This window comes from Cydia amplana, chromosome 5, assembly GCF_948474715.1.
Source record: "Cydia amplana chromosome 5, ilCydAmpl1.1, whole genome shotgun sequence".
NCBI lineage: Eukaryota > Metazoa > Arthropoda > Insecta > Lepidoptera > Tortricidae > Cydia > Cydia amplana.
In genome coordinates this window covers 14,287,863-14,313,991 of record NC_086073.1, presented here as the reverse complement: position 1 = coordinate 14,313,991, position 26,129 = coordinate 14,287,863, and the positions used below count along the sequence as shown (strand labels likewise).

At 36.9% G+C, this 26,129-nt stretch overlaps 1 protein-coding gene across 1 annotated transcript in view; it reads right to left on the bottom strand.

Moving 5' to 3' along the window:
- LOC134648328 (sodium-dependent multivitamin transporter-like) overlaps positions 1-26,071 on the bottom strand; it is a 31,722-nt gene extending 5,651 nt beyond the window's left edge. The window contains exons 1-7 of the mRNA XM_063502834.1: positions 25,594-26,071; positions 19,244-19,468; positions 15,146-15,305; positions 12,853-12,918; positions 2,101-2,152; positions 1,346-1,413; positions 511-665 (exon numbers count right to left, since the gene is read on the bottom strand). Coding sequence (XP_063358904.1) covers positions 511-665; positions 1,346-1,413; positions 2,101-2,152; positions 12,853-12,918; positions 15,146-15,305; positions 19,244-19,443 — 701 coding nt within the window. The 5' untranslated portion in view covers positions 19,444-19,468; positions 25,594-26,071. The remainder of the gene's footprint in view (positions 1-510; positions 666-1,345; positions 1,414-2,100; positions 2,153-12,852; positions 12,919-15,145; positions 15,306-19,243; positions 19,469-25,593) is intronic.
- Positions 26,072-26,129: the final 58 nt, after the last annotated feature.

Genomic DNA, 26,129 nt, shown 5'->3' with positions numbered 1-26,129 from the left:
CGTGGCTTACTCCGCGATTTCGTCGCGTCGCTACAAGCATATGCGGCCCACACCAATTTTGGTGTCTAGCCATAGAAGTTTCAGTGTTTCCACGCACCGCTATGGAGCGGACGCTTGCTCGCGCTTGCGCCACCTAGCGTTGTGTTAGAGAGTGAAGCAACTGTACCTAAAGTGTCATTCAATAGAACTTGCTAACTATGTAAACAAACCGCCATACTAAAATTGACATTGAATGTCAAATGACTAGTAACTTTTGTTTACATAGTTAGCAAGTTCTATTGAATGACACTTTAGTACATCTATTATTAATTGTGTGCTACAACTGGCTTAAAGGAGCCAGCCCTAGTAGCACGGTCGCATTTTTATCGTTTATCACCATGCCTGTCACGTTCTAACAAGTATGTAAGTGCGAAAGTGACGGGCATAGTGATAGTCGATAATAATGGAACCGTGCTGAGCCCGCTGGGACTTGCTGCGTGATACTGATATGCTATTTAAATGTTAGCTTACTTGGAGAGCTGAACTCTGCCAGACTCGGTCGCCACGTCGAGCACGGAGAAGAAGCCGCCGACTGCGACAGTGCCCGCCGCCGCCACCAGGATCACCCCGATGAACATCACGCCGGTCTGCACCGAGTCCGTCCACACCACTGCCCTTAACCCGCCCTGGGAACAATACACGATATTTCATTATAAACAACTAGCGTCCTGGCTTCGCACGGGTTAACAAATTATACATAAACCTTCGTCTTGAATCACTCTATCTATTAAAAAAAACCGCAATAAAAGCCGTTGCGTAGTTTTTAAAAGATCTAAGCATACATAGGGACAGACAGACAGCGGGAAGCGACTTTGTTTTATACTATAAACTATAAGAAACAATTAAAAAATATTTCATTTTAAGTTTACACGATATTTAAGTTTATTTCTTTAACCGAGGTAAAATATTGATTGATTGTAAAATTAAAGGTGGGTAAAGTTTGGTAAAGTAAACATTTGCTGACGTCAAATATAAATTAGAGACAATACATATGATCTAGTGGAGTAAGAACAACATCGTTTATTATTCTGGAGATTTATGTAGTGCCTCAATATTTCGCACTACCTATTTATTAAGATACCTATTTATAGCGTATAGTTACCTACAGATGTCATTTTGTCAGTTGTGATCATGAGCGTTACTAGTGTTTCTTTATTTTAACTTTTTAATCAAACAAATTCGTATCTTTTAAAAATAATTATAATTAATGAAATAATTAAATACTTATAAAACTTTTCATAGCAAGCACTTACTTATCAATAACTCGATACGTAAATAAATGCAAGCTAAACAATACAATACTCACTAATGCTGTATAAATACCACAAATGGCCACCATGATGCCGCCGACGTAAAACACGTTAAACCCCGTCACTGCAAGGGAAGCATAAAAAAGCTTGCAAATAAAATAGAACTTCAACTTATCTACATCTATTGCCCGATAAGCTTCCTTGTGTCCAACAAAAACCCTTTCTGATAGTACGTGGTGTAGTGACATTTTGTGTATGACATGATCCTGTGAAAACAGATAATTTTGTTCAACGCCGCCTACTTATTGCGCGCTTTCAAGTTTTTAATTCAAATTACAAAATCGTTTGCGAAAAATTATAAATACTGCCATGTAATTTTAAATTATGATTGTTGTAAGATCACCTTTAGATTACTACGTATAAATCTGGTTTAGGCTAGATTTGTAATCGTAAGCTACCTACATTACATAAGCTGCAGCTACCTGTTGGTTAGTTGGCTCTATTAAGGCTACTATAGGTACGTTTTATAGTGCAAATATGTAAAAAAAATGGTTCTAACAAACTGTCCTAATAATAACGGCAGCGGTTTAGTTCAAGACATTGAAATAATGTAAGCTTTATTTAAAAATTGGACTCTACAATGTACATAAATGACATTGAATTAATATGTAACATGAAATATGCAGGTGAATAAACGACAAAATACTATATAGTGTATATACCATACGTATTTCTTTAACCCAATTTTCAATACAAAGTTAAAAAGTTTAAAGGCCAGAACATAACATTAAGTAATTACAATAATACTTACATTGATTAAATGCTAATGCAGGAACATACACGACCATAGGCAGGAACAATATCTGAAATTAAATATATAATTAAATATAAAATAAGCAATGAGCCACTTTCAATTGACTTTATTCTTGATTTTTTCTTTCGTGCTCTAACCCGAGAAAATAAAGCCAAATCACGATATGACATTAATTAAGCAGATTATTTAATTAGCTAGGTACGGTATCTATATAATCATTTTATAAAATAATAACAGAGAGTTTGAAACTACTCGGCAATACCTAATTATACGGAGAGCTAGCGAGAGTGATAAGAAAACGATTTTAATTGTATTTATTTCCAAAACACAATCAATCCTAATTTATTTTATACTAAACAGAGCCGATTGTAAACCAAATAAAAATTTGATCAAGCTACAATCTGTAAGGACGATGACCCAAATGATCTTTCTATCTTTAGTCTATTGAAAATATTTCCATAGTCTGTTAATTACTTCCTACTACTGTATGAATCTTAATTGAACATTGTTGACGGATTTGATTACGATGTCAACTAGCGTACTTCGTTCAAAGTCCGTCTTCAGACTACGGCCTTGTCCGAGAATTTTTCTGTTACGCACGTAATTTTAATTAAGTCTTGGACAAAAATATGCATGATGCTCTATGAAGCAAACATGCAAAATTAAATTAAATGATAATCGTCTTCCATTAAAATGTCCTATTTATTTATTATAAAGGTAACGATCTCATATTAATATATTATTACATAATATATTAATATATTTGCGAGTTCCTATAATTGGCTCTGTAATGCTATTTAAAATGTTAGATAAATATTTCACAGCTGTTGGAATTCCTTATAATAAATCAATAAATAATTTTAAATATCCGATACAGTCAGCTGCAGTTTGTCTCGTAAAAATGAGTGCCGCTTATTCTCGGGAATGGGTTTTGGAACATTTCCAAAAAGGAGAGAGAGACAAAACAAACCGTACCCGGGTTAACTTTAAATTGTACTTTTCTGCCTCCTACTCTTTTTTAAGGAATAAAAGTCTAAAAATCCCAGCCGGCTTTTGAATTAATCATTGTGCTAAAATACGTCACCTATTCATTTATTCGTTTTGATTTGTTAAAACTACTTCCAAACTTGATTAATGCAATAAATTTTAGGTACTTAGGCATTAAAATACAAACCAGATACACAGACATTTTGAAATGGGCACAAGTAGGCACGAATGGCACGATGAACTGATGGCATTGAATGTTTCATTTTCATTTTCCAATAACAAGGGACACCTGAGGATGCCGAAGACCGGGCAAAGTGGAGAAGACTGAGCAGGAAAGCGGACCCTGGCGCTAGGCCGGGAAAACGCTAGGTTGAAGAAGAAGAAGGGACAACGGTAGCTTTATGAGAATAAACAGATATTTTATTTAAGATTGATAATTATTATACTTTTCGTCGATCGATCAATATTAGATTTATGCAAACATTTATAGTATTATAATTATATACTTAATTACACAGGTGGTACCGTACTAGTAAAATATTTATTTACGATACAAGTGCGGAAAAGAGGAAATTCGAAACGAGTTGCGAATTACCTATTCGCACGTGTATCGAACAACGTTTTACAGTACATATGCCCCTTTAAATATTTGACATAGCAACGAAAAGTGCTTATTTACGCACTAGTGCGGGAAAGTAGCACCATATGTACTGTAAATAGATTTTTTAATAATACCTAATAAAAAGGGATTTTTTAAACTAAGTAACTAATTAACTAGCGTCCTCTTGTATCTCAAATGCGACTTGAGCGAGATTACGTTCATATTTCTCAAGTCTAATTTACTTGATAAACAGTTCATGAGATTACTGATTGGAAACTAAGAGAACGCAGAAATCATGAAAAATCAGCCTCTAATCAGTTAGATAATTATCTGCCTAAGTTTTTCATAGATGTACAGAACGTTTAATCATTCATAGAACAAAACTAGGAACAGGTAAAGCCTATACTGGCATCAATGGCCCCATCGATAAGAACTTTAGACAGTTGCCAGCCCCATTGTTGTCAGTTACGTGGGAATCTAAATGCCGCGATATCTCGGTTTGCGCTCAATAACGAGCAATCGCGGACAATTGATGTTGACGATACTAATCAATCGACACCATACCGGACCGGGCAAAGTCCGCGTGTTGCAAGTAATGCGAACGACCTCTCTAACCTGTTCAAAAAATATGCATCAGTTTTAGAACTTATGTCCAGGTACTAAGACTCATAATAAACAATATTTTCGTCTTGACCATTATGGTCAGGTTAGCTGGCTAGCTTTTTGTACGCTCGCGCAGTAATTTTCCGTCGCAATTTTGGTACATGAGTTAAGACTAGAGGTGTGTTATATTGTGTTATTCTTAAGTACGTAGAATGTAGATGGTACCCTCAGTTTTGAATACAGATGGAACATAGGGAAAGGGCGATGGTTGATTTTTATTTTGAGAAGTATATTTATGAAATGTATATACGAGTATTCTTGGTCACCAAATCCAAATATTTCTGCTCTTAAAATGTCCTTAAAAATGTATCTTTATATAACCGCCTGCCTCTGCTCGTGTAATATTATCTAGTTAACTCAATATTTACTTTTATACTAAATTCTTTAAAAGTATCTTACAAAGATATATGTATACATATATAATCCCCATACCTGAACGTCACATAAGTTAGACGATATATTAGCCTAACCTAAATAGTACTCCAATTTTAATGTGTCAATTTAATTAGATTTTGAAGCACCAATAAATACTTGGGTGCTTTTGTAACTCTTTACGCAAGTGAAAACTGAAAGTACGTCATTAGATTAAATTGTTGTTTTATTTTGGCGTCGCATACCTACTTTGCATTTAATACACTTACCTATATAATAGTGACTAGTTTTTATATCCTCGGCTATTTATGGTGTCTAACGTGTATCTCTTAGTTGACGATTTTCACCACATTTAACCTAGGTTACGTTTACGGGTTACGTGATCACATACTGTCCATATATTCCGTCGTAGTACCTACATGACTTTTTATTGTATAATTAGTGACTAAAGGGCCACAAAGTGTTAAATATCTTACCAAAAAGCGTTATGAAAATAACCATGTATCGATTTTTCTCAGGGAAGTGCTAATGTCTGTTCAAAATATTACCTCGTTTAACAATTAGCATTTATTTCGTAACGGAAGGATAATAAAATGAATACTAAACAGTATTGGTGTAATCCTGATTTAAAGTCAAGTTCCACCTGCCAGCGTAGTGTTAAAAAAAACCGGCCAAGTGCGAGTCGGACTCGCTCACGAAGGTCTCCGTACGTTTTTAGTATTTGTTTAACAACAACTATAACTAGCTGCAACAGAAATACATCATCTGAGAAAATTTCAACTGTCTAGCTATCACGGTTCATGAGTTACAGCCTGCATGACCATGGTGACAGAGAGACAGACAGACGGACAGACAGATGGACAGCGGAGTCTTAGTAATAGGATAGGGTCCCGTTTTTACCCTTTGGGTACGGAAGCCTAAAAACATTTTCGTAGGTAACTAATTAAAGAAGGATATATCATCACCAACGCGAAAAACTAGACGTTTTAAAATACAGTAAAGTTATGCTATAAGTGTGTAAAAAGATAAGCAAGTAAAATTTGCATTAAAGATCATAATTATTCATAAAGATAAAATAACAACCTAACAACCTATTTATCTACGAGACTGAACAGTAAATAATTGTTCAAGAGGTTTATTGAGCCCAGACTATACCTACTTAGGCTAGGCGGCGGTATTTATGAGAATCTAGATTTTCTTATTTCGATACTGAGATTCATACATCAATTTAATAAAATATTTGACAGTAAATAAAATTAAAATGAGGTACCCCTTTACCGAATAACCCCCGTTCATTATTAAATTGTTACTTTAGTCTTTCATATGTATGTGGTAGTCAAAAATCCTGGGTTCAAGCTTCGGTTGTGCTGTATAGAGTAGAAAAAACCTCCATACCTCCATAATACAAAAAGATTTCATTTTTTTTTGTTAATTACGAAAAAAATATTTGAAAATCGAACACGGCCAGCATCACGGCCGAGGGCCATTTTTTTTAATTTATTTCGCTTGCAGGACTCAAGAACTTACATAAAATGCTAAGTAACTCAATTACGTAGTACCTTTTTACAAAACAATAAAGTAAAATAAACAGAAACACTTGTTCGAATAAGTATTAATGAGTTTCATTTGTCCTCCATTTCAAATTAACAAAAAAAAATGATTACGGATGGCTTCCCGGTTGGCGGGCCGATATCTTTTACTAGTGTCGTCAACGTTTGGTAAGCGTGTTACATACATGGTACGTACTGAACAATACTTATATTTTCACACTGTTCCACCTTTGTTATTTACATGAAACTTATATATTATGTAGATAGGTAGTTGGTTAATAATTAGTACAAAAATGGTGATAGTACGACGAGCTTGAACTGATATACAGGGTGTTTTATTTTTTTATTTAGGTTTTTTTCTAGGAAAATAAGTAAGTAGAGAGTTAGTTTTTTTTTTGATAGTTTGTATAGATGACATCAACATTTATGAAAAATTTCATAATTGTCCGTTTTATACTTTTTGAGAAAAAAAATAAAAACTTTTTAGGGTTAAATGAATGTCACGGGGTTCCAGGCGGCAGTAGAGGGTTAAAAATTGGTGTGGATTATTTTCATTTGACGGGGCATCAACTGGTAGTAGTTTTGAACTCAAAGCTTTGGGGGCAATTTTTGAAGGCTTATCCTGCTACACCCTTTCGTCCAGGATCCTTATCACACACAGACAAGAAGTTAAGGAAAGAGTCCGTCGTCCGTATAAAACTAACTCTGTAATCTGTAAGTAAATTGTCTACCGATCACGTCTATTACTCTTAAATAGATACGTATTTTATTTTGGCAATAGCATACGAATGTTTTAAAGAACAAAGAACTACTTAGTTGTGTTCTAATAAAAACTGTTCTAAAAATACTTGCAATTAATGCTTACTTTGTCATGAATGGCATGATTTATACTCATTATATGCGTAACAAGAATGTCTAACATCTTCTACTTGGTACAGTTGATACAAAGTAAATGTTACATAGGTACTATCGCAAAATTTTAAGTTAGGTATATTCTAGTTTAATTTCTTTTTAGGGTTCCGTAGCCAAATGGCAAAAAACGTAACCCTTATAGATTCGTCATGTCTGTCTGTCTGTCCGTCTGTCTGTCCGTCCGTATGTCACAGCCACTTTTCTCCGAAACTATAAGAACTATACTGTTGAAACTTGGTAAGTAGATGTATTCTGTGAACCGCATTAAGATTTTCACACAAAAATAGAAAAAAAAACAATAAATTTTTGGGGTTCCCCATACTTCGAACTGAAACTCAAAAATTTTTTTTTCATCAAACCCATACGTGTAGGGTATCTATGGATAGGTCTTCAAAAATGATATTGAGGTTTCTAATATCATTTTTTTCTAAACTGAATAGTTTGCGCGAGAGACACTTCCAAAGTGGTAAAATGTGTGTCCCCCCCCCCCTGTAACTTCTAAAATAAGAGAATGATAAAACTAAAAAAAATATATGATGTACATTACCATGTAAACTTCCACCGAAAATTGGTTTGAACGAGATCTAGTAAGTAGTTTTTTTTTAATACGTCATAAATCGCCCAAATACGGAACCCTTCATGGGCGAGTCCGACTCGCACTTGGCCGCTTTTTTTAAGTAGGTACCTACCTATACACTATACAGGAGTTCATCAAAAATGTAGGAGTATACACCTATTAAGTATTATGTATACGTATTACGTGGTAAACTACCTATTTTATGCACGATTTGTAAGTTTGACAGGCTTAAAACCATAAAAAATACCATAACCATAAAATGAAAAGTAAGCAGACTAGTTCTGTTGATCCTTATTTATCTCAGATATTATATTTGTCGTGTGTACATTGCACAGATAACATGGACGTTATGATAGTTAAAACTAACTAAGCTGCAAATAATGAGTAATTACCTGGTGCTAATTGATAAGTCCGTATCTAGGATGTGAGAACCCCTGTAAGGTTCAGGATTTCAGGAGTAACAGCGAAACACGTCCGTACCAAAAATCATTTAATTCGACAAGATCGATGAATGAACTACCCTCCACCTATTTTTACACATAACTTAAAACTACCCATACATTACACCCTCTTACTGAATTATGACTATAACATACAATTGATAAAACCAAAAATAAAGGTTTATTTATGCATAGCTTAATTAATAGTACCTAATTTCTAGCTTGATCGAATAGGCATATATTTTTTTTGTTTACACACAAATGTTTTTAATTAACAATGTCTACAATGTATAGATTGCTCTCACATTAATCAATTTCAAAACCTAATCGGTTAGGTGGTTTAGTGGGACGTGGTCTCAAGGCAGGTCTAGTTACCGAAGACTCTGACTGCGCAGGAGGGTCGGTTCCATGTTCCCCTAACACTGCCGTCGGCGCGCCGTCGGTGCTAGGACTCGGCTCGGAGGTCGGTTCATTCGGGTAAGGCAAATCCAAAAAAGAATTCCATCTACTTTTAATTTGGTCTACATGTCGTTTCATAGGGGGACCGTTTTCCCTAGATACTATGTAATTACGTGACCCTAGTTGTTGGTCGACTTGCCCACTAATCCACTTCCTTCCTTCCCTAAAATCTCGTGTATATACCCTATCTCCCACGTTAAAATGTCTGTCCGCTCCGCCCGCATTATGTACCTGCCGCTGTTGCATGTCACGCGCGCGGCGTTCCACTTCTCGCGCTTCTTTCAATAATTCTAACCTCGTACGCAAAGTCCTATGCTGCAACAGCATGGCCGGTGCAGAACCTGTACTGCTGTGCTCAACATTCCTATACATCATTAGGTAGGACTGTAAAGCCGAATCCACGTTATGGCCTTCTCTTACCGCTTTTTTTATCGTTCGTTTGCATAATTTTACCGCGCCTTCCGCCGCACCGTTAGACGACGGATGATACGCTGGTGAATACGTGATTTTAATACCATTATGTTCTAAGAAATGTTTGTATTCTCTACTTGTAAACGGCGGCCCATTGTCTGATACTACCTCAAGAGGTAAACCAAAACGAGCAAACGTTTCTTCCAAAACCTTAATAACTGACGAAGCAGTGGTCTTTTGCATTGCAAAAGCTTCTATCCATTTAGTACTAGAATCTATAAGCACAAGATATGTTTTCCCTCCTAGGGGACCCAAAAAATCTAAATGTAACCTTGACCAAGGTTCGGGTATGTATGGCCACGGCTGCGGCGCAGTACGCGGGGGTGCCATCCCCTCTGCTGCGCATGTAGCACACTCACGACAAATACGTTCTATATCCGCGTCAATTCCCGGCCACCATACATAACTGCGCGCAATACTTTTCATCTTGACTATTCCCATATGACTAGTATGTAATTCACTCAAAATTGCATCTTGTAATGCTTTAGGTATCACTAACCGATAAACCCAGACTACACACCCTCTATCCAGATATAACTCAGTTTTACGGGAGGTGTACGGTTTCAAAGAATCGTCGTTAATACTATACTGATTTGGCCATCCCGATTGTATATACAGTACTACTTTTTGCAGCGTGTCGTCCTTGAACGTATTTTCCCTAACTATTTTCCTAGTTATAGGAAGGAAGTTTTGAATAAAATTAATGTATGTAACTTCCTTCTTATCTCTTGCTTGTTCACCGGTTGGCAACCGCGACAAGGCATCGGCGGCATTTTTTTCACTGCGAACATACTCAATATCGTAGTCGTAACCTGATAAAAGCACTGCCCAACGTTGCATTCTACTGGCCGCCATAATCGGAATGCCGACTTTATCACCAAAAATGGTTACTAACGGCTTATGGTCGGTTCTTAAAATAAATTTCCTTCCAAAAAGGTATTGATGAAACTTCTTAATTCCGAAAATTATACCCAACGCTTCCTTTTCTATTTGTGAATACCCGCGCTCCGCTTTGTTAAGCGAGCGCGACGCATACGCTATCGGGCGTTCCCGCGCCCCCTCCGTACCGTCACCGGGCATTAAATGCGATATTACAGATCCTACGCCTACACTACTAGCGTCACAGGTCAAAACTAGAGGCAACTCTGGCGAATAGTGCGCCAGTACCTCACTAGACATCAGCATACCTTTAACCTGGTTGAAAGCATTCTCACACGATGCGTCCCAGTAATATTTAACATCCTTTCTGAGAAGATTGTATAACGGTGCCAGTAATGAGCTAATGTTTGGTATAAACTTCGCGTAATACATGACTAGACCTAGAAACGATCTTAACTCCGTAGTATTACGCGGCACGGACACTTTTTCAATGGCCTCCAGTTTGTCCGGACACGTATGAACGCCCTCCTTGCTTATCACAAAGCCTAAATACGTAACGGAATCCGCAAAAAAAGTACATTTACTTTTTTTTACTTTTAAGCCATATTTTTGCAGTCGCTTAAACACTTCTATCAAAGTCGTTAAATGCTCTTGGTCATTAACCCCGGTAATAATGACATCATCTAAAAATACCCCGACACGCGGCATATCGGCAAACAGCTGTTCAAGTTTACGCTGAAAAATCCCCGGGCTGGAAGCTAGACCGTAAATTAACCTATTATACCGGAATAGTCCCTTGTGTGTATTAATTACAGCATATTTCTTTGATTCCTCATCCAGTTCAAATTGGGCATACGCTTGTGACAAGTCTAACTTGGTAAATTTTTGTCCTCCGTGTAATTTAGTGAGCAAGTCGTCCACTCGGGGCAAAGGGAAACGATCGACCTCGAGACATTTATTCAAAGTAAGTTTAAAATCACCGCATACCCGAATGGTACCGTCCTTCTTCATAACCGGCACGATCGGCGTAGCCCACTCCGAGGTTTGCACGGGCTCGAGTACTCCGTCGCGCACCAGCTGTTCAAGCGCGCGCTCCACTGGCTCGCGCAGCGCGTACGCCAGGGGGCGCGCGCGCAGGAACACCGGCCGCGCCTCCGGCCGCAGGTGGAACCCCACCGTGCCGCCCGTGAACCGACCCAGGCCATCGCCGAACACGTCTCGGTAACTAGAACTGAACACATCAAAATTAAATGTCTCGCATTCAATATTATTACAATGCACGAGTATGAAAGGAGGTAAAATATCTAGTTCCACTAACCATTGTCGTCCCAACAAACTTGTTTTACCACCGCGTACAATATATAACTCTAAGTATTTACTTAAATTCCCATAAGTGACAAGAGGTGTAATTTTACCCACCGGCGTGACTACTTCGCCTGAATAGTATATTAAATTTAAATCACTGTTTTCCATTGGTACATTACTAAATACTTTCCTATAATACTCCAAACTTATACAAGTCGCCGCACTACCTGTATCAATTTCCATCAATAAAGACTTCCTATTCACACAAACATTAATAAAATACGGTTTATATTTTTTTAAACGCTGTGCGTCCATAGAATAATTATTTACCTCGTCACTATCGCTGGAAGAGTTCATGTGGAAGTCCTTGGTTCCCAGATGGTGTACCCCTGCTGAACTGCTTTTCACATTAGGACATACGCGTTTCAAATGACCTTCTTTATTGCAGACTCGACACACATACATTTTAAACTTGCAGCTTTCTGTCGCGTGCTGACTTCCGCAAACCCGGCAACACCCTTTTGCGCCCTCAGTGCCTGATGTAACCGAGTTTTTAATCCGCCAGCCTCCGCCGTTTAGTTTGCCGCTCGAACCGCCGCCGCCGCCGCCGCGACCAGCCGCGCCCCCTTGCGTCGAGTTACGCGAAGTACTATTGTTCGGCGCGCGCCCACTGGCCCGCCCTTGCCCCGAATTTCTCATCTGATGTACTGGCGCTGTATTATCTCCGGAACCATCCCCTCGACTGGTGCCCCGATTCTCCACCAGCGCTGCGTCTGCCTCCGCCATCTCCAACGTCACCGCGAGCTTAAATGCTTTGTCGAATTTAATGTCATCTTCTGCAAATAACCGCTGTCGTATACTGTCTCGCGCTAAACCACATACGAACTGATCTCGTAGGTTCTCTTGTAAATTCTCGCCCACGAATTTACAATCCTTTGACAATTTTTTTAGTGCGGCCGCGTATTCTCCAACACTTTCATCACTACTTTGTATCCGTCGCCTAAATTTAAATCGTTCTGCCAATAAACTAGGCTTAGGCTGCAAATGGTCCGTCATAATTTTCACCAACTCTTTAAAAGTCTTTGTAGATGGTTTCACCGGCATACACAAATTTGCCATCAAAGCATACGCATCGCCGCCAATCACTGTTATCAATATCGCCACTTTCTTATTATCTTCGACTGCATTTGCAATAAAAGATTGCTCCAAGCGATCTATGTAATAGTCCCAACTGTCCTTTTCCAAGTCGAACGGCCCGATTTTGCCGACCGCCGTCGTCATTATTAAACAGCACTGATTTAGTTACACGCCACAATATTTTACACTCGCGAGTAAGTTCCTTTATCGTCGCCACTGATAAGTCCGTATCTAGGATGTGAGAACCCCTGTAAGGTTCAGGATTTCAGGAGTAACAGCGAAACACGTCCGTACCAAAAATCATTTAATTCGACAAGATCGATGAATGAACTACCCTCCACCTATTTTTACACATAACTTAAAACTACCCATACATTACACTAATCAGTAACTTACCTCGTCCAATAGGAAAAGGAGTGACGCTACGGCGCGTACGTGACGATTGAATCTAAACTCTAAATACTGAAACAAAAGACACAATATATGATTAACATAGTGTAAAAGAACCATAAAATGTGATTACATCGTTAAATTATGTATAACCTACTTATCAGTATTTATTACCTATTATAGATGCACTATTAAAGTTAACTAACCTAATAAAAAAAATCAGTAAACTGACATATTCAAATTATTTTGAAAATATATATAGTCGGTAAGTATTTTTTTTTTTTCAAAGTAAGCTAGCTCGTTGTACACTTGTAGGCCAGGCGGGGCAGGCGGTATTTCTTTGCAACAGATTTTTGTCAAAATATTTTAAAATATGTACGGACAAGTACATTTAAGTCGATCATGCAAACATTATAAACAAAATACCTGTGTAATATTTATTGTTGGTTATCTATTCATAATATACATTACAATAATTCCTCTGTCGAGTATGAGGAATTAGTACTTTATACCTATTTAGTCTTGATACAACAAACCGATAGATTGTTTGAGTACACTACATTATAATGTTTTAATCAGTTCGTCAGTTATATGTTTTATCACTGCCATAACAGACATTATACCAAAATCACGAGACAGCTTTTGTTTATCATCATTTACGTCAGATTACATCATAATCTGAGGAGTACAAAAACGTTCCTTGGCCCCGTCTGCATTCGCGCGCTTTATCTATATCCGCGTAGGCTCGTAGAGACGTGTCAGCTTTTCACTACCGGATTTGATTAATCAAATCCCTTAAGGGCCCGATTCGGATTTTGTAATAGACATCTTTTAGACATCGCCAAGATACGATAACGATATGTTTAAGATCTAACCTGTTAAATTTGACATTTCCGCGATTCTGGAGATACTCTTGAACGATTTCCATAAGATATTACTTAGAGATCGAATTCACATCTAATAGATATCTAACACGATCTATCGTAAAAAAAACTAGTTGAAATCTAAACTATAACGTATCTGGAATGGATCTAGTACGTGTCGTCTCTTGTGAATATCTTGATGTTCGAATATGGCAGTATGACCGATTGCCTAATGCATCGATAACGTGTACCGACCCCACTCGTATCGTATCTTGACATAAAATAGGTGAGATAATAAGATTGAATTTTGATTTCTAAGCTAAGTGGGAAAATATACCTACTAATGTTTAGATTTTTTCTTAATATACACCATTGTATCAATATCGAATGTATTTTTCGAATTCAGATTTTTTTTTATGTCACAACATATGTGAATCTAGTTAATGAACTAGTTTCTCAAGCATATAAATGATATAAATTTAAAAGATGGGCGTAACTTTCGCAAGAAGAAAGTAATGTACGTAATCCTGTCCCGCTTATATGTACTTACAAATATTTAAAGGACTAGACTAGACAATATGTATTACTAATTACATACCTATACATATATTTTAGAGCTAGCTTCTGCTGCTATTTAGGTAAATGAATAGAATTAAATACAGACAACTGTTATGTTAATGATAAATAGCTCTCTATATCTATGTCATAGTGATTGACTACAGGGGAAGTCTTCTTAATACCTGATTTATTGTTATTTTATAGTTAATCGCTTTACTACACGTGTATAGTTGATAACATTTTATTTTATTTTATTGGTTTACCAGTAACTGTTACACTGACGCCTACATACATTTATTAAATCCTTAATAACTAAGAGCTTAGTGTACAATAAAATTTAGGTAAACACTGCATGCAAATTTAAATGTATTACCAACTAAGTTTAATTACGTACTACTTACTTACTCAACTACTATTTTTGTGAAGCTGACGTATAAGCTTGTTTAAAGGAGCGCAAAAATTATTTTGTTATATTTGTTATGCAATCAGTAAAAATACAACAGTATAAGTTCATATAACTACATATACACACAAGGTACCTATATAAAATACTTACTAAAATTACATAACATTCATTCATCTTACTGCTTACATACAAATCTATGTATTTTTTGCAGCTGATAAACTCTGTTTTGTGCTGTACTGTGTTGTAATGTTAGGTATTATATATATTTAGTACTTCCTCAAAGTAAAGAGGCTATAATGAAACTGAAAATTCAAAACAGTTTTCATAACTCAAAAGTTGCCTAGAAAAACGCTTAGACAAGACCTGCATATAGCTTTGTAAAATGGGTTTACTTCTATAAACAACTGCACACAAACAGAGTGATTCAATTGAGCGTCACACCAATGATCACCAGCCAGTATTAAGCACTTACTTCATAAGACGACGATAGCCTCAGAGTGCAGAACACCGGCAGATAAACAGCGGCCACGATGATGCAGCTGAGCGTCACACCGATGATCACCAGCCAGTACTGCGTGCCATAGTTGTAGATCTCCGCCGGCGTGCCCAGGATTGTCACTCCTGACACGTAACTGTTGACAAGTTTGTTATTTTAACAAACAAGTAAACAAATAGATAAGCGTGTTAGGCCATATGCATATTTGGGCTTTAATTTCTATTTTTCTATTGACAAATTAGCCATGAATAAAGCCCAAAAATACAAAGGAACCGAGTTTGACCGATTAGTCACAAACTGGAGTCAAAGTGGAGTCTAAACTCCAGTATCGTTTCGGGACAGAGGGGCGACTTTTGTTTTTCTGCGTGTAAATTTACAAAAAATACAATAAAATATTAGCTGGATCCTAAGCAATCGGGCTCTACATGATGTAACAAATATAGTGGGGATCCGGTTAAGGGCATATTCGGTATCGTATTCTAATTAGGAAAAAGTAGAAGATTTTCTCTTAAAAGCAAATTTGCTCGGGGCTTGTCTTATGTTGAGAGGGAGTGAATTCCAGAGACGACTCGCCTGGACAGCGAAGGAATTAGTCATGAAACCAGTATGGTGAGCAGGAACTGAAAGTTTGAGAATACGAGAGGATCGCAGCTCACAGCCTGGGCGAGGGGTGTCAAACACGAACTTATTCTTAAGATATTCAGGAGCAAAAGGCTCAAACATAATAGAAAATAGGGTACAAAGTATTCTAAGGCATCTACGGCGACGGATAGAGAGCCAATTGAGTTTGCGGCGGTAGAAGGAAATACGATCGTATTTACGCAGGCCAAAGATGAATCGTATGCCATTGTTGAGGAGACGTTCTAGTTTGTTAAGGGACTCTTGAGTGGCATTCGTTGTACACACATCACCATAATCAATAATTGGCAAAATCAACGCCTGTACCAGCATCTTTTTCGTGCTAACTGGTAGGAAATTCTTAAACTTATAGAGAGATCTTAATGTTCCTGAAACCTTTCTGCTCACATCCGCCATATGGCCGCTCCAGGAAAAGGTAGAATCAAAAATTCACCCTAAATTTTTAACCTTTGTGCTCACAGGAATAATAGCCTCATCAAACAGGATCGGTGCGATAGAAACTGAATTAAGCTTAGAGATTTACCGCTGGCTTCCCAAAACTATGGTTTGGCACTTGCTCATTGTTAAGCAACGAGATGGCCGTGTTTATCTCGTTCACGTTAGCTTGAGCGTACAGCTGCAGATCGTCGGCGTACAAATGATAGGCGCAACGAATATTGGTGGTAATTAGATTGATAAACACTGAAAATAAAAAGGGAGAAAGAATACCTCCCTGAGGGACTCCAGTGTCTAGCGCACACCAATCAAACAGTGAGCTGCCAGCACGAACTGCCTGGACACGATCTGACAAATAGGAGGAAAACCATTTTGTTGCCTCTGAAGACACCCGCAAGTGAGTCAAAGTAGCAAGTAGTAGGTCATGGTCAACCACATTGAAGGCGTTAGAGAAATCTATAAGTACCAGCACCGTAACGTTACCAGCTTCCATCCCAGCTTTATGATAGGTAGATTACATTTTCTACAATAGGATTTAATGTATACGTCTAAAGATCAATATTTTAAAACCGCATCTCCGTATTTTACAAGAACCTCTCATAGAGATAACATTGACGTGAGAATTGAATTCTGATTTTGTTATTACCTACTCTCCGTGTATTGTCGTTTATCATCGTCGTCATATTGTTTTTATAATCCAGTTATTTTGTTATGTCTCTGTATCCTTAGACATAATCAAATGAGATTAACAAGCACTGAATCATCTAGAGCTTTGTAAGTATTGATGTTAAAATGCGATAATAATTATGTACCTATACTTAGTTTGTAAAGTGAGCTATTGCCTTAATAATCTTAATATACAGTCACAGGTATCGGCACTGAGTTGAGGTAAGTACATATTTAAATAAATACATGTCATATAATGTAACAACAGCGGGATTTAAAAACAAATATTTATACTGTACTGATAGCACATTCTTCTAAAAAGATTCTTCAAGGAATTTAGGTTCAATATCATGAACTTAAATTACTCATTCGTTCATCTCGTTCAATATCATGAACATAAATCACTCATTCGTTCATCTATGTGGGTATCTGTGTTGTATCATTCACCTCAACTCTCCTGCCGACAATTATACCTACTTGACTTAATGTTTATCGAAAACCATGGCTAATTAAATTAACTGACCTTCACGCCTTTTATTTTAGGTTCACGTACGGTTCAACGACCATTATTTTTTACCGCCAACGTGTGAAGCAGGACGCAATCGTAAATACAATGGTGACAATAGATATATCTAACATAACATCGTATCGACTATAGTCATAGGGCCCGATTCGGATTTTGAAATAGACATCTACTAGATATCTTTTAGATGTCACCAAGATACGATAACGATATGTTTAAGATCTAACGTGTCAAATTTGACGTTTCTGCGATTCTGGAGATACTCTTGAACGATTTCCACAAGATATGACTCAGAGATCCAATTCACGTCTAATAGATATCTAACACTAGCTAACGTAAAAGTGACATGGTTGCCCGAATTGAGCTGCAAAAGAGAACTAGTTGAAATCTAAACTATAACGTATCTAGAATGGATCTAGTACGTGTCGTCTCTTGTGAATATCTTGAAGTTCGAATACGGCAGATAGATTATTACGCTGGCGTAAAACGATAAATGTCAATGTAAACTAGATAGTCACACTTTTTCTTAAAAAAATGAGGAAGTAATCGTTGCAAGGGGGCCTTGTTATATCTGAACAGTAGAATAATAAGCCAATTAATAATTAATTAATAATTTTTCAAGTTAAAAAACACATAAAATACGATCATAGTCACCTTCGATATTGTTATTTATAGGCATCGGAGTTTTTGTCGCATGGTAAGACTAATAGCAAGCTATGGAGTCGACATTTGCCATAAATGTAAACTCTTATTCATACTCATACTCATGATTAATTTTATTTAATATGAGAACAGATTACTAAATAGTTACTACGTATATGAGTTTAATTTATTAAACCTCATTTGTTGCAATAGAGCCGAAAGTGAATGGAACTGTCACTTAAGAAAATAACCTTCCACAATTAAAAAAGTTATGAATTAATTCTATCACTACTGTCATTGATTAGTTGTTTACTTGAAAGATATCTTACGTTTCAACATGTGTCCGTGTATACTTTCATACTTATTTAAACGAGAAATTGGAAAGATTAATCAGATGTGCGATTTGGTCGAATCAATTTTATCAGCGGTCAGTACCTACATAACATTAGGTCTTTCGCAGCGATGTAGTTTGTATAGTTGTATGTTAAAATAGTTGAAGTTATGAATTTATAATCTAATAGAAAAATATTTTTTTATATAATTTGACTAAGATAATATACACGACTGACCGCTCTAAAGGCATTTTAAGATAAATTAAATAAATGAGTATGAGTATGAATAAGAGTTTACATTTATGGCAAATGTCGACTCCATAGCTTGCTATTAGTCTTACCATGCGACAAAAACTCCGATGCCTAGACTTATTTATTTATTTAGTACGATATTGTTAAACAAGTGAACGATACTAATACCGCAGCCTATGTATTGTTACATAGGTTTGTATTTTCTTTATCACTAACACAGACTCAGCAAAGTGCAGAGTGAAAAACAGTGTTATTTTGGATAGAATACCGTACACGAAGTGACGCAAGGCCACGAAGAGAAGCCTAAAACAGTGGGTGACAAGAGGCTGAAATGATGATGATATTGATGTCTAGCTGTGGGTTCACCTGGCTTTGAGCCAGGTGGCATGGATAATATAACGTTTGTTATGACACTTCTACATTTAACTTTGTCAAAGTCGGTGCAAAGTTAGCTTAGACGGACTCTTCTTTCATCCGATATAAATTACAATCCGCGATTATATTCCAGTGTCATCAACTTTCCGGAACGGAAGAGACAACTTTTGTTTTTCTGCGTCTATAGATATGACATGTTACGAGTATCACCTGGCTATAAGTGACATGGCCACCGGCAACGTGCTCATGGCCTTGCCGCCCAGCAGATAGTCCCTGATGTCCACCAGCGTCCGCTTGCGCGAGCCCAGCGCGCTGTACCACACGCCGCCGGCGCACGACGCCGCACACAACACCCCGAACGCCACGTAGTCGCCGGTGCCGAAGCCACCTTCTTTCATTGTGAACGGCATGGTGCTTTATTTTTGTTTTATTTAACTGTAACAAAGAAAATGTATATACTTAGGTAGGTAAACCGTGTTTTTTTTTTCGTTAACTTGAAGGGTACATTCCTGAGCTTAAATTAAGTTACTTTCTCAAAGACACCGGCACAGACAAGACATCCTCTAGACTGAGCATAGTAACGCTACCCCCTCTGCCACTATATACGGTAGTTTTACTCCATCTTCAAGTCAAAGTGTCAGAATCCCGTGCCGTGATTGGTCCGTCTCTTTGAACGGACCAATCACGGCACGGGATTCGCTCACCTCGTCCCCCCGCACCCCCGTATTTTTGGCAGCATCGGTTTAATGAAATAATTGCTCTAATCTCCGTCTAGAAGATCCCTAGTCTATGGACACCGGTCTTCTAATTAACTCCATTTCGAAGATAACCAATAATTTACCTATTTTTATCTTTATAATTAACTTTTCGCCAAAAAAGTCAACGAACGCGCGCGGCTACAGCCCAATTTCAACCTTCGTGCATTCCGATAAGGTTCACGATGACGCGCCGCATACGATAGGCATGGCGTTCAAGTGATTCGTATTTGTTTAGTCTAAATGGGCAATACATAGCAACCTATACCCATCTCCTGTGCTAGGATTGTACAGTACACATATCAATTAATTCAACTAGTGTACTGTACTGAAAACTGCCTATCTGCCTACTATTCATATTTAAGTGATATTAAAGTATGAACGTAGGCCATAGTTAAGTTAGTATCTCTCTTGAAATTGAATTCAAAAACATGTGCTCTAGAATTTTTTTATGGCTTATTTTTTTCTTATTTCATGAATTTAAAAAAATTACAATATCCTTGACTAACAACATACCTACCCTTTATGAAATAATGCTACCATGCGGCTAATTCATCCAACGGCAAAACAAAGTCAGGTGCAAAGGTGCAATAGTGTAATCTAGATACTTTACCGTAATATAATATAATAGTAATTAGAACACTTTGATATTTATAATGTACATAATTTACGACTCGACTGTCCTAGATTCTTAGCAAATTAACGTCGACTCTGTATTAAGATAATACGCAGACAATTATTTTGCAACGCTTCTTAATAACCTTGTAGAGTTGCAGCCACCGCGATTCAATGACCTTTAATTCTGGTTCTGTGTGCCCTTATCGATTCCTTAGCGATTCGTCCTTCTTCCACCGATTTCTTATAATAAAATTAATTAATTAAAAAAGATTTTAAAGATCAAATCGCCCGGATCGAAAGTAAATCACTATGATAGTATAAAACAAAGTCGCTTCCCGCTGTCTGTCCCTATGTATGCTTAGATCTTTAAAACTACGGAACGGATTTTGATGCGGTTTTTTTTAATAAATAGAGTGATTCAAAAGGAAGTTTTATGTATAATTTGTTAACCCGTGTGAAGCCGGGAAGGGTCGCTAATTATTCATAAAAGTATAATTTACCTTATTGGTAATAGTCAGAATTATGTTAGTGGATTTTCTTAATGGTAAGTGTATAACTTCCCATTTTCTAAAAATACTTTGTAAATACTAAAAATGTATAACATTCAACAAGAAAGAATAAAAAGATACTGCTGCCAAAAAGACTTCCCCATTCATGCGTAACGTTCTATTAATAAATGTACTAATTTATCGTCACATCAGGAAATATTGACATGGTTCGAGTGATCACTCACATTGTGCAAACTTTTCATCTATTTATAGCTGATCAGAAGGTCGGAAAAGGTGTTCATTGTTTTCCCCTTCAAGTAGATACAGGACTTTCGGCCATATTCGAACTTTAAGATACGTCAAATACTAGAGATTGAAACGATGTGGAATGGATATGTCAGTGTTAAACAAGTGTCAAAAGTGACGTTTCTTCAAACAAACGCGTCACTTTTGACACTTGTTTGACACTCCATTCCATATCGTTTCAATCTCTAGTATTTGACGTATCTTAAAGTTCGAATATGGCCGTTAGTTTAATACAATCACCTAAAATAATAATGTTTAAGACATTATTAGAAAACTAAAAACCAATATAGAAAACTTTCTGATCTAGTACGCCTAGACTAAGTAGGTATGTATATCTGTCGCAGGGAAATGATCAAAACAGAGATTTGAACAAATCTCTAAGGGATATGATCAAATCACGCAGGATGTTAAAATGGCGAATCCATATCATCATTTCCCTAGAAAAATACAGTCATTTGACCAAATCACTGACTCTGTTTAGTGAAAAGACAAAATCGGCCAATAAACGCGAAACGCTTTTTCATTTCACTAGATTTGTTTAGGAATTTGACAAAATCCCTAACCACGACAGTAAGTTGACGAAACGAACTTAAAAAGTCAACTAGTTTTATCATTTCGCTAAACAGGTTTAGTGAAATGATAAAGTCTCAACTGGAAGATGGTATATGGTGATTTGATTAAATCTCTGAAAGGTTTAGTGAAATGACGAAAGCAAGTACAGAATACAACAGTTTACAGTTAAGCGATTTGATCAAATCTCTGACTAGATTAAGTGAATTTTTTTGAAATTATGATGATGTACCGATTTGGTACAGATAATTTTTAATACGTATTTAAAACAATCCCCGGTACATTACTTCCATCTAATGGACCTCTGTCTATCTTAGGGACGTCCACCAACATGCATGATTTGATTAGCAACTCTTTAAATTTGTGCAGAGAAGTCTCTTTCATTTTTTCAGCCGATATTTTCAAAAAAATCACTTAATCTAGTCAGAGATTTGATCAAATCGCTTAACTGTAGAGTAAACTGTTGTATTCTGTACTTGCTTTCGTCATTTCACTAAACCGTTGAGAGATTTAATGAAATCACCATATACCATCTTTCAGATGAGACTTTATCATTTCACTAAACCTATTTAGCGAAATGATAAAACTAGTTGACTTTTTAAGTTCGTTTCATCAACTTACTGTCGTGGTTAGGGATTTTGTCAAATTCCTAAACAAATCTAGTGAAATGAAAAAGCGTTTCGCGTTTATTGGCCGATTTTGTCTTTTCACTAAACAGAGTCAGTGATTTGCTCAAATGACTGAATTTTTCTAGGGAAATGATGATATGGATTCGCCATTTTAACATCCTGCGTGATTTGATCATATCCCTTAGAGATTTGTTCAAATCTCTGTTTTGATCATTTCCCTGCGGCATATCTGCATAAGTAATACATATTTATGTTTTGTCCCAGTCAAATTATAACAGAATTTCCTGGCTTCTGATTGTAATTTTTGCGTAATAATTATAATACCTATGTTCCGATACGATCGGCACCGTATCTACAGTTTTTAAACAACAACTACAAAAAATTGTTTTCATAATTTTTTGGATTACGTATACTTATCTAAAATAACATATCACAGAACCGTATTAAATATACAATCACTACCTCTAAAAATACCATAAGTTACAAAACAGTTCTTTAAAATACAAATGGCAACAAACTTAAAATTTACATAAAAAAAATAGACCTTAAAAAAAATACCTATTGTCTGGTTAGGTAGTTATAATAAATCGAAACTGGAAGTATCTACTCATTCACACGAAAACCTTTTCCTCAATCGTCAACCACAGACATTACGCAATCTGAGACTTACAGTTTTCACAATATCGATTATTAATTCAATTCAAATTATTTATTTATAAAATATACCCGGTGAATAGTCCGCGAAACTAAGAATAATATCTAGTTTTATGAAAACATCAGTGTATCTACTTTACTCACTTGATAATCCTCGGTAGTCAACAGACAATACAGACAACCATACCCTCAGGCATTTCAGAACCACCTAGGCATATGGTACCTATATTGCAAATCAGAATCACATTCTAATACATGCTCCAAGCTGCACGTGACATTTTTTAGGGTTCCGTACCCAAAGGGTAAAAAACGGGACCCTATTACTAAACTTCGCTGTCCGTCCGTCCGTCCGTCCGTCCGTCCGTCTGTCACCAGGCTGTATCTCATGAACCGCGATAGCTAGACAGTTGAAATTTTCACAAATGATGTAACTCTGTTGCCGCTATAACAACAAATACTTAAAATAAAAATAAAAAATATTTAAAGGGGGCTCCAATACAACAAACACGATTTTTTTGCTCTATTTTTTGTTGATGGTGCGGAAACCTCCGTGCGCGAGTCCGACTCGCACTTGGCCGGTTTTCTTACATTCTCCTGTCTTTTCTAAACCCGCCTTATAATCTACGATTTATCCAGTTTCAACTACTTTTTACCGATCGATGACTAAATTTCTTGAGTTTTATGATTCATTTTATGGTCAGTACTTTTCAATTTAAAATATCGATTATCTGAACCACTTCCAAGAGAAAGATGGTATATTAAGAATGTTCACAATCCGCGAAGCAGGCATCAATTGAGGGATTGCAGTGTCAATTTGCACATTTGCGATAGGTTAGATACCGATACAGGTAAACAAATTTGTTTTCATTTGTTCTGGCCAAAGGTTGACTGGTAGAGACAGTATTATTTTATTAAGTCTGCGTCTTGTACGTTCTTTTGCCCATTCTTATAGAATAAAGATTAAAATAAATACATCATTACAATTACACCTCACATTATACGTCAACATTAAGAATCAATTGAATAAATCAATTAAGTTGCATACCTTATATTAAAAACACTGGACAAACTGTAGTTTTTTCCCGTACTTCAACTAGACTGACGCAAATCTCTTCACACGCTTCCAAAAATAATGTATGATTGTCGTACTCGAATATTTATGAGAAAGCCATTGTTTACATTTCTCTAATCAAGACGCGCAAAATCACGTAACATACGATCGCATAGCAACGTACGGCTCACCTCTGCAGTAAGCTAACGACGGGCGGGACGACTTTTTTAGTTATTAGATAGCTCACAAAAAAATTGCATCACACCCGCCAATTTTAGAGTGTACGAGACGGGATTTTGAGGATTTTTTATGAGGATTTTATAAGGATTATCAAATGAATAGGTATGCACTTATGCAATATAATGACTTCGACTCCCTACTGCTGCATGGCAATGTGTCTATACTCAAAAAAGTATGAGGTCTACTGCTCTGTGTATGGTAAGGATTCTGACCGAATTTTACCGTTACCCCGCTGAAGTCGCTAAACAGCCAGACATGCGTTGAGCGAGGTAACTGCCAGCTCTCGGGTCCCCAGTTGCGTCCCTGAGTCTCTTTGAAAGGTCTCCAAAGAGACTCAGAAATCAGAAAAATCACAACACTTTTCGTATCAGTTTCTATTCGTCGATGTACGAATTGTCATCTTGGCTAGTCCTCCAGAGATTGTTAATAATCTCACCTGATAGAAAGCATAAGCATATAGGCGTCGCCTAAGATGCAGGTCAATATTTTTATATTATTACATTGTAATACATATATCATAATATCACTGAGATATTATTATAACTCGGTAATTATTATTAACCTCGGTAGTCGTTAGAATTTGAGCATCTTGACATTTTCAATGTTTTGATTCAGTTCAATAACTTGCTAGAGACTGTGCGGAAAAACAAAAGTAGTGAAATGTAGGTATGAGATCCAATACATTCTACGACTCCTCTTTCCGCACAAACTCTACGTACAGGTTAATCCACGAATATATAGGCTAGGCAAGAATGAAACGAACGATACTTAATTTCATTGTACGAGTGACACCTGTAACGGTATACAGTCAGAGCCACCTCTTTATTGGTTAATTTGATATACACATATTTACCTAGATATTTTAATTCACTCATTAATTCCATTCGTGCCAGCCCTTGTGAATCGACCCTTAGGTCGAGACAAAGTACAAAAAGGTTATAATAGTGATTTATCATTTATGTGCCAGTTTGTAAAAACAAAACTACTTACTTACATTAATTTCAGTTGTACGTAACATAACGTTATTACGTATAGCTACACTACAACACATGAAATATATTTTTGGTACTTACATCTCATTAATATCGTTACTTTTAGCATAAACACATATATCTAACTAAACCTTTATAATTGTATTTCCTTCCATACTTACAAAGTACCTGCAAGTACTTTTCAGCTTAGATATACATGTATTTAAATTGTTACAAACAACTACCTATATTCCGGAAGTTGAATTGCAAACACATACCTAAGTACACTGTCTTGCCAATCACACACAGGCGAGCAGAACTGTTGGCAACATTACTGCCGCACCGTAACCGCATCTCAAGCAACTTTCACTCTACAAACTCCGAGAACAAACACTAAAATCAGACGCGGGACACTACATTCTTTACAAAACTTCACTCGAAATTCCCGCTCACCGAACGTCAATGTCATATCATAGTGCGCACAGCACACGTTACAGCGATTTCTGGAGGTTATTATTTCACACGCGATTTTTAATAATAATAGTCCGATAATGTCGGCAGATGTATACAGTTCGCATCCAGCGCGGCGGAGGCCAGCTACATTATGAATCGAGTCGGCGTTCATACGGCAGAATGTATTCAAGTTTTCTAAAAGACTTGCACTTTGACCGCTGCGCTGTCGTGTGTCGCGAATAAACACACCTACTCCCACGCCATCTAGTTTAGTTCCGAGGAAATACTAGCGACGCACTGTTTTACCGACGGGGAAATCCATGGAAATGGAAAATGGAAAATCAACATTGACACTGCTGAA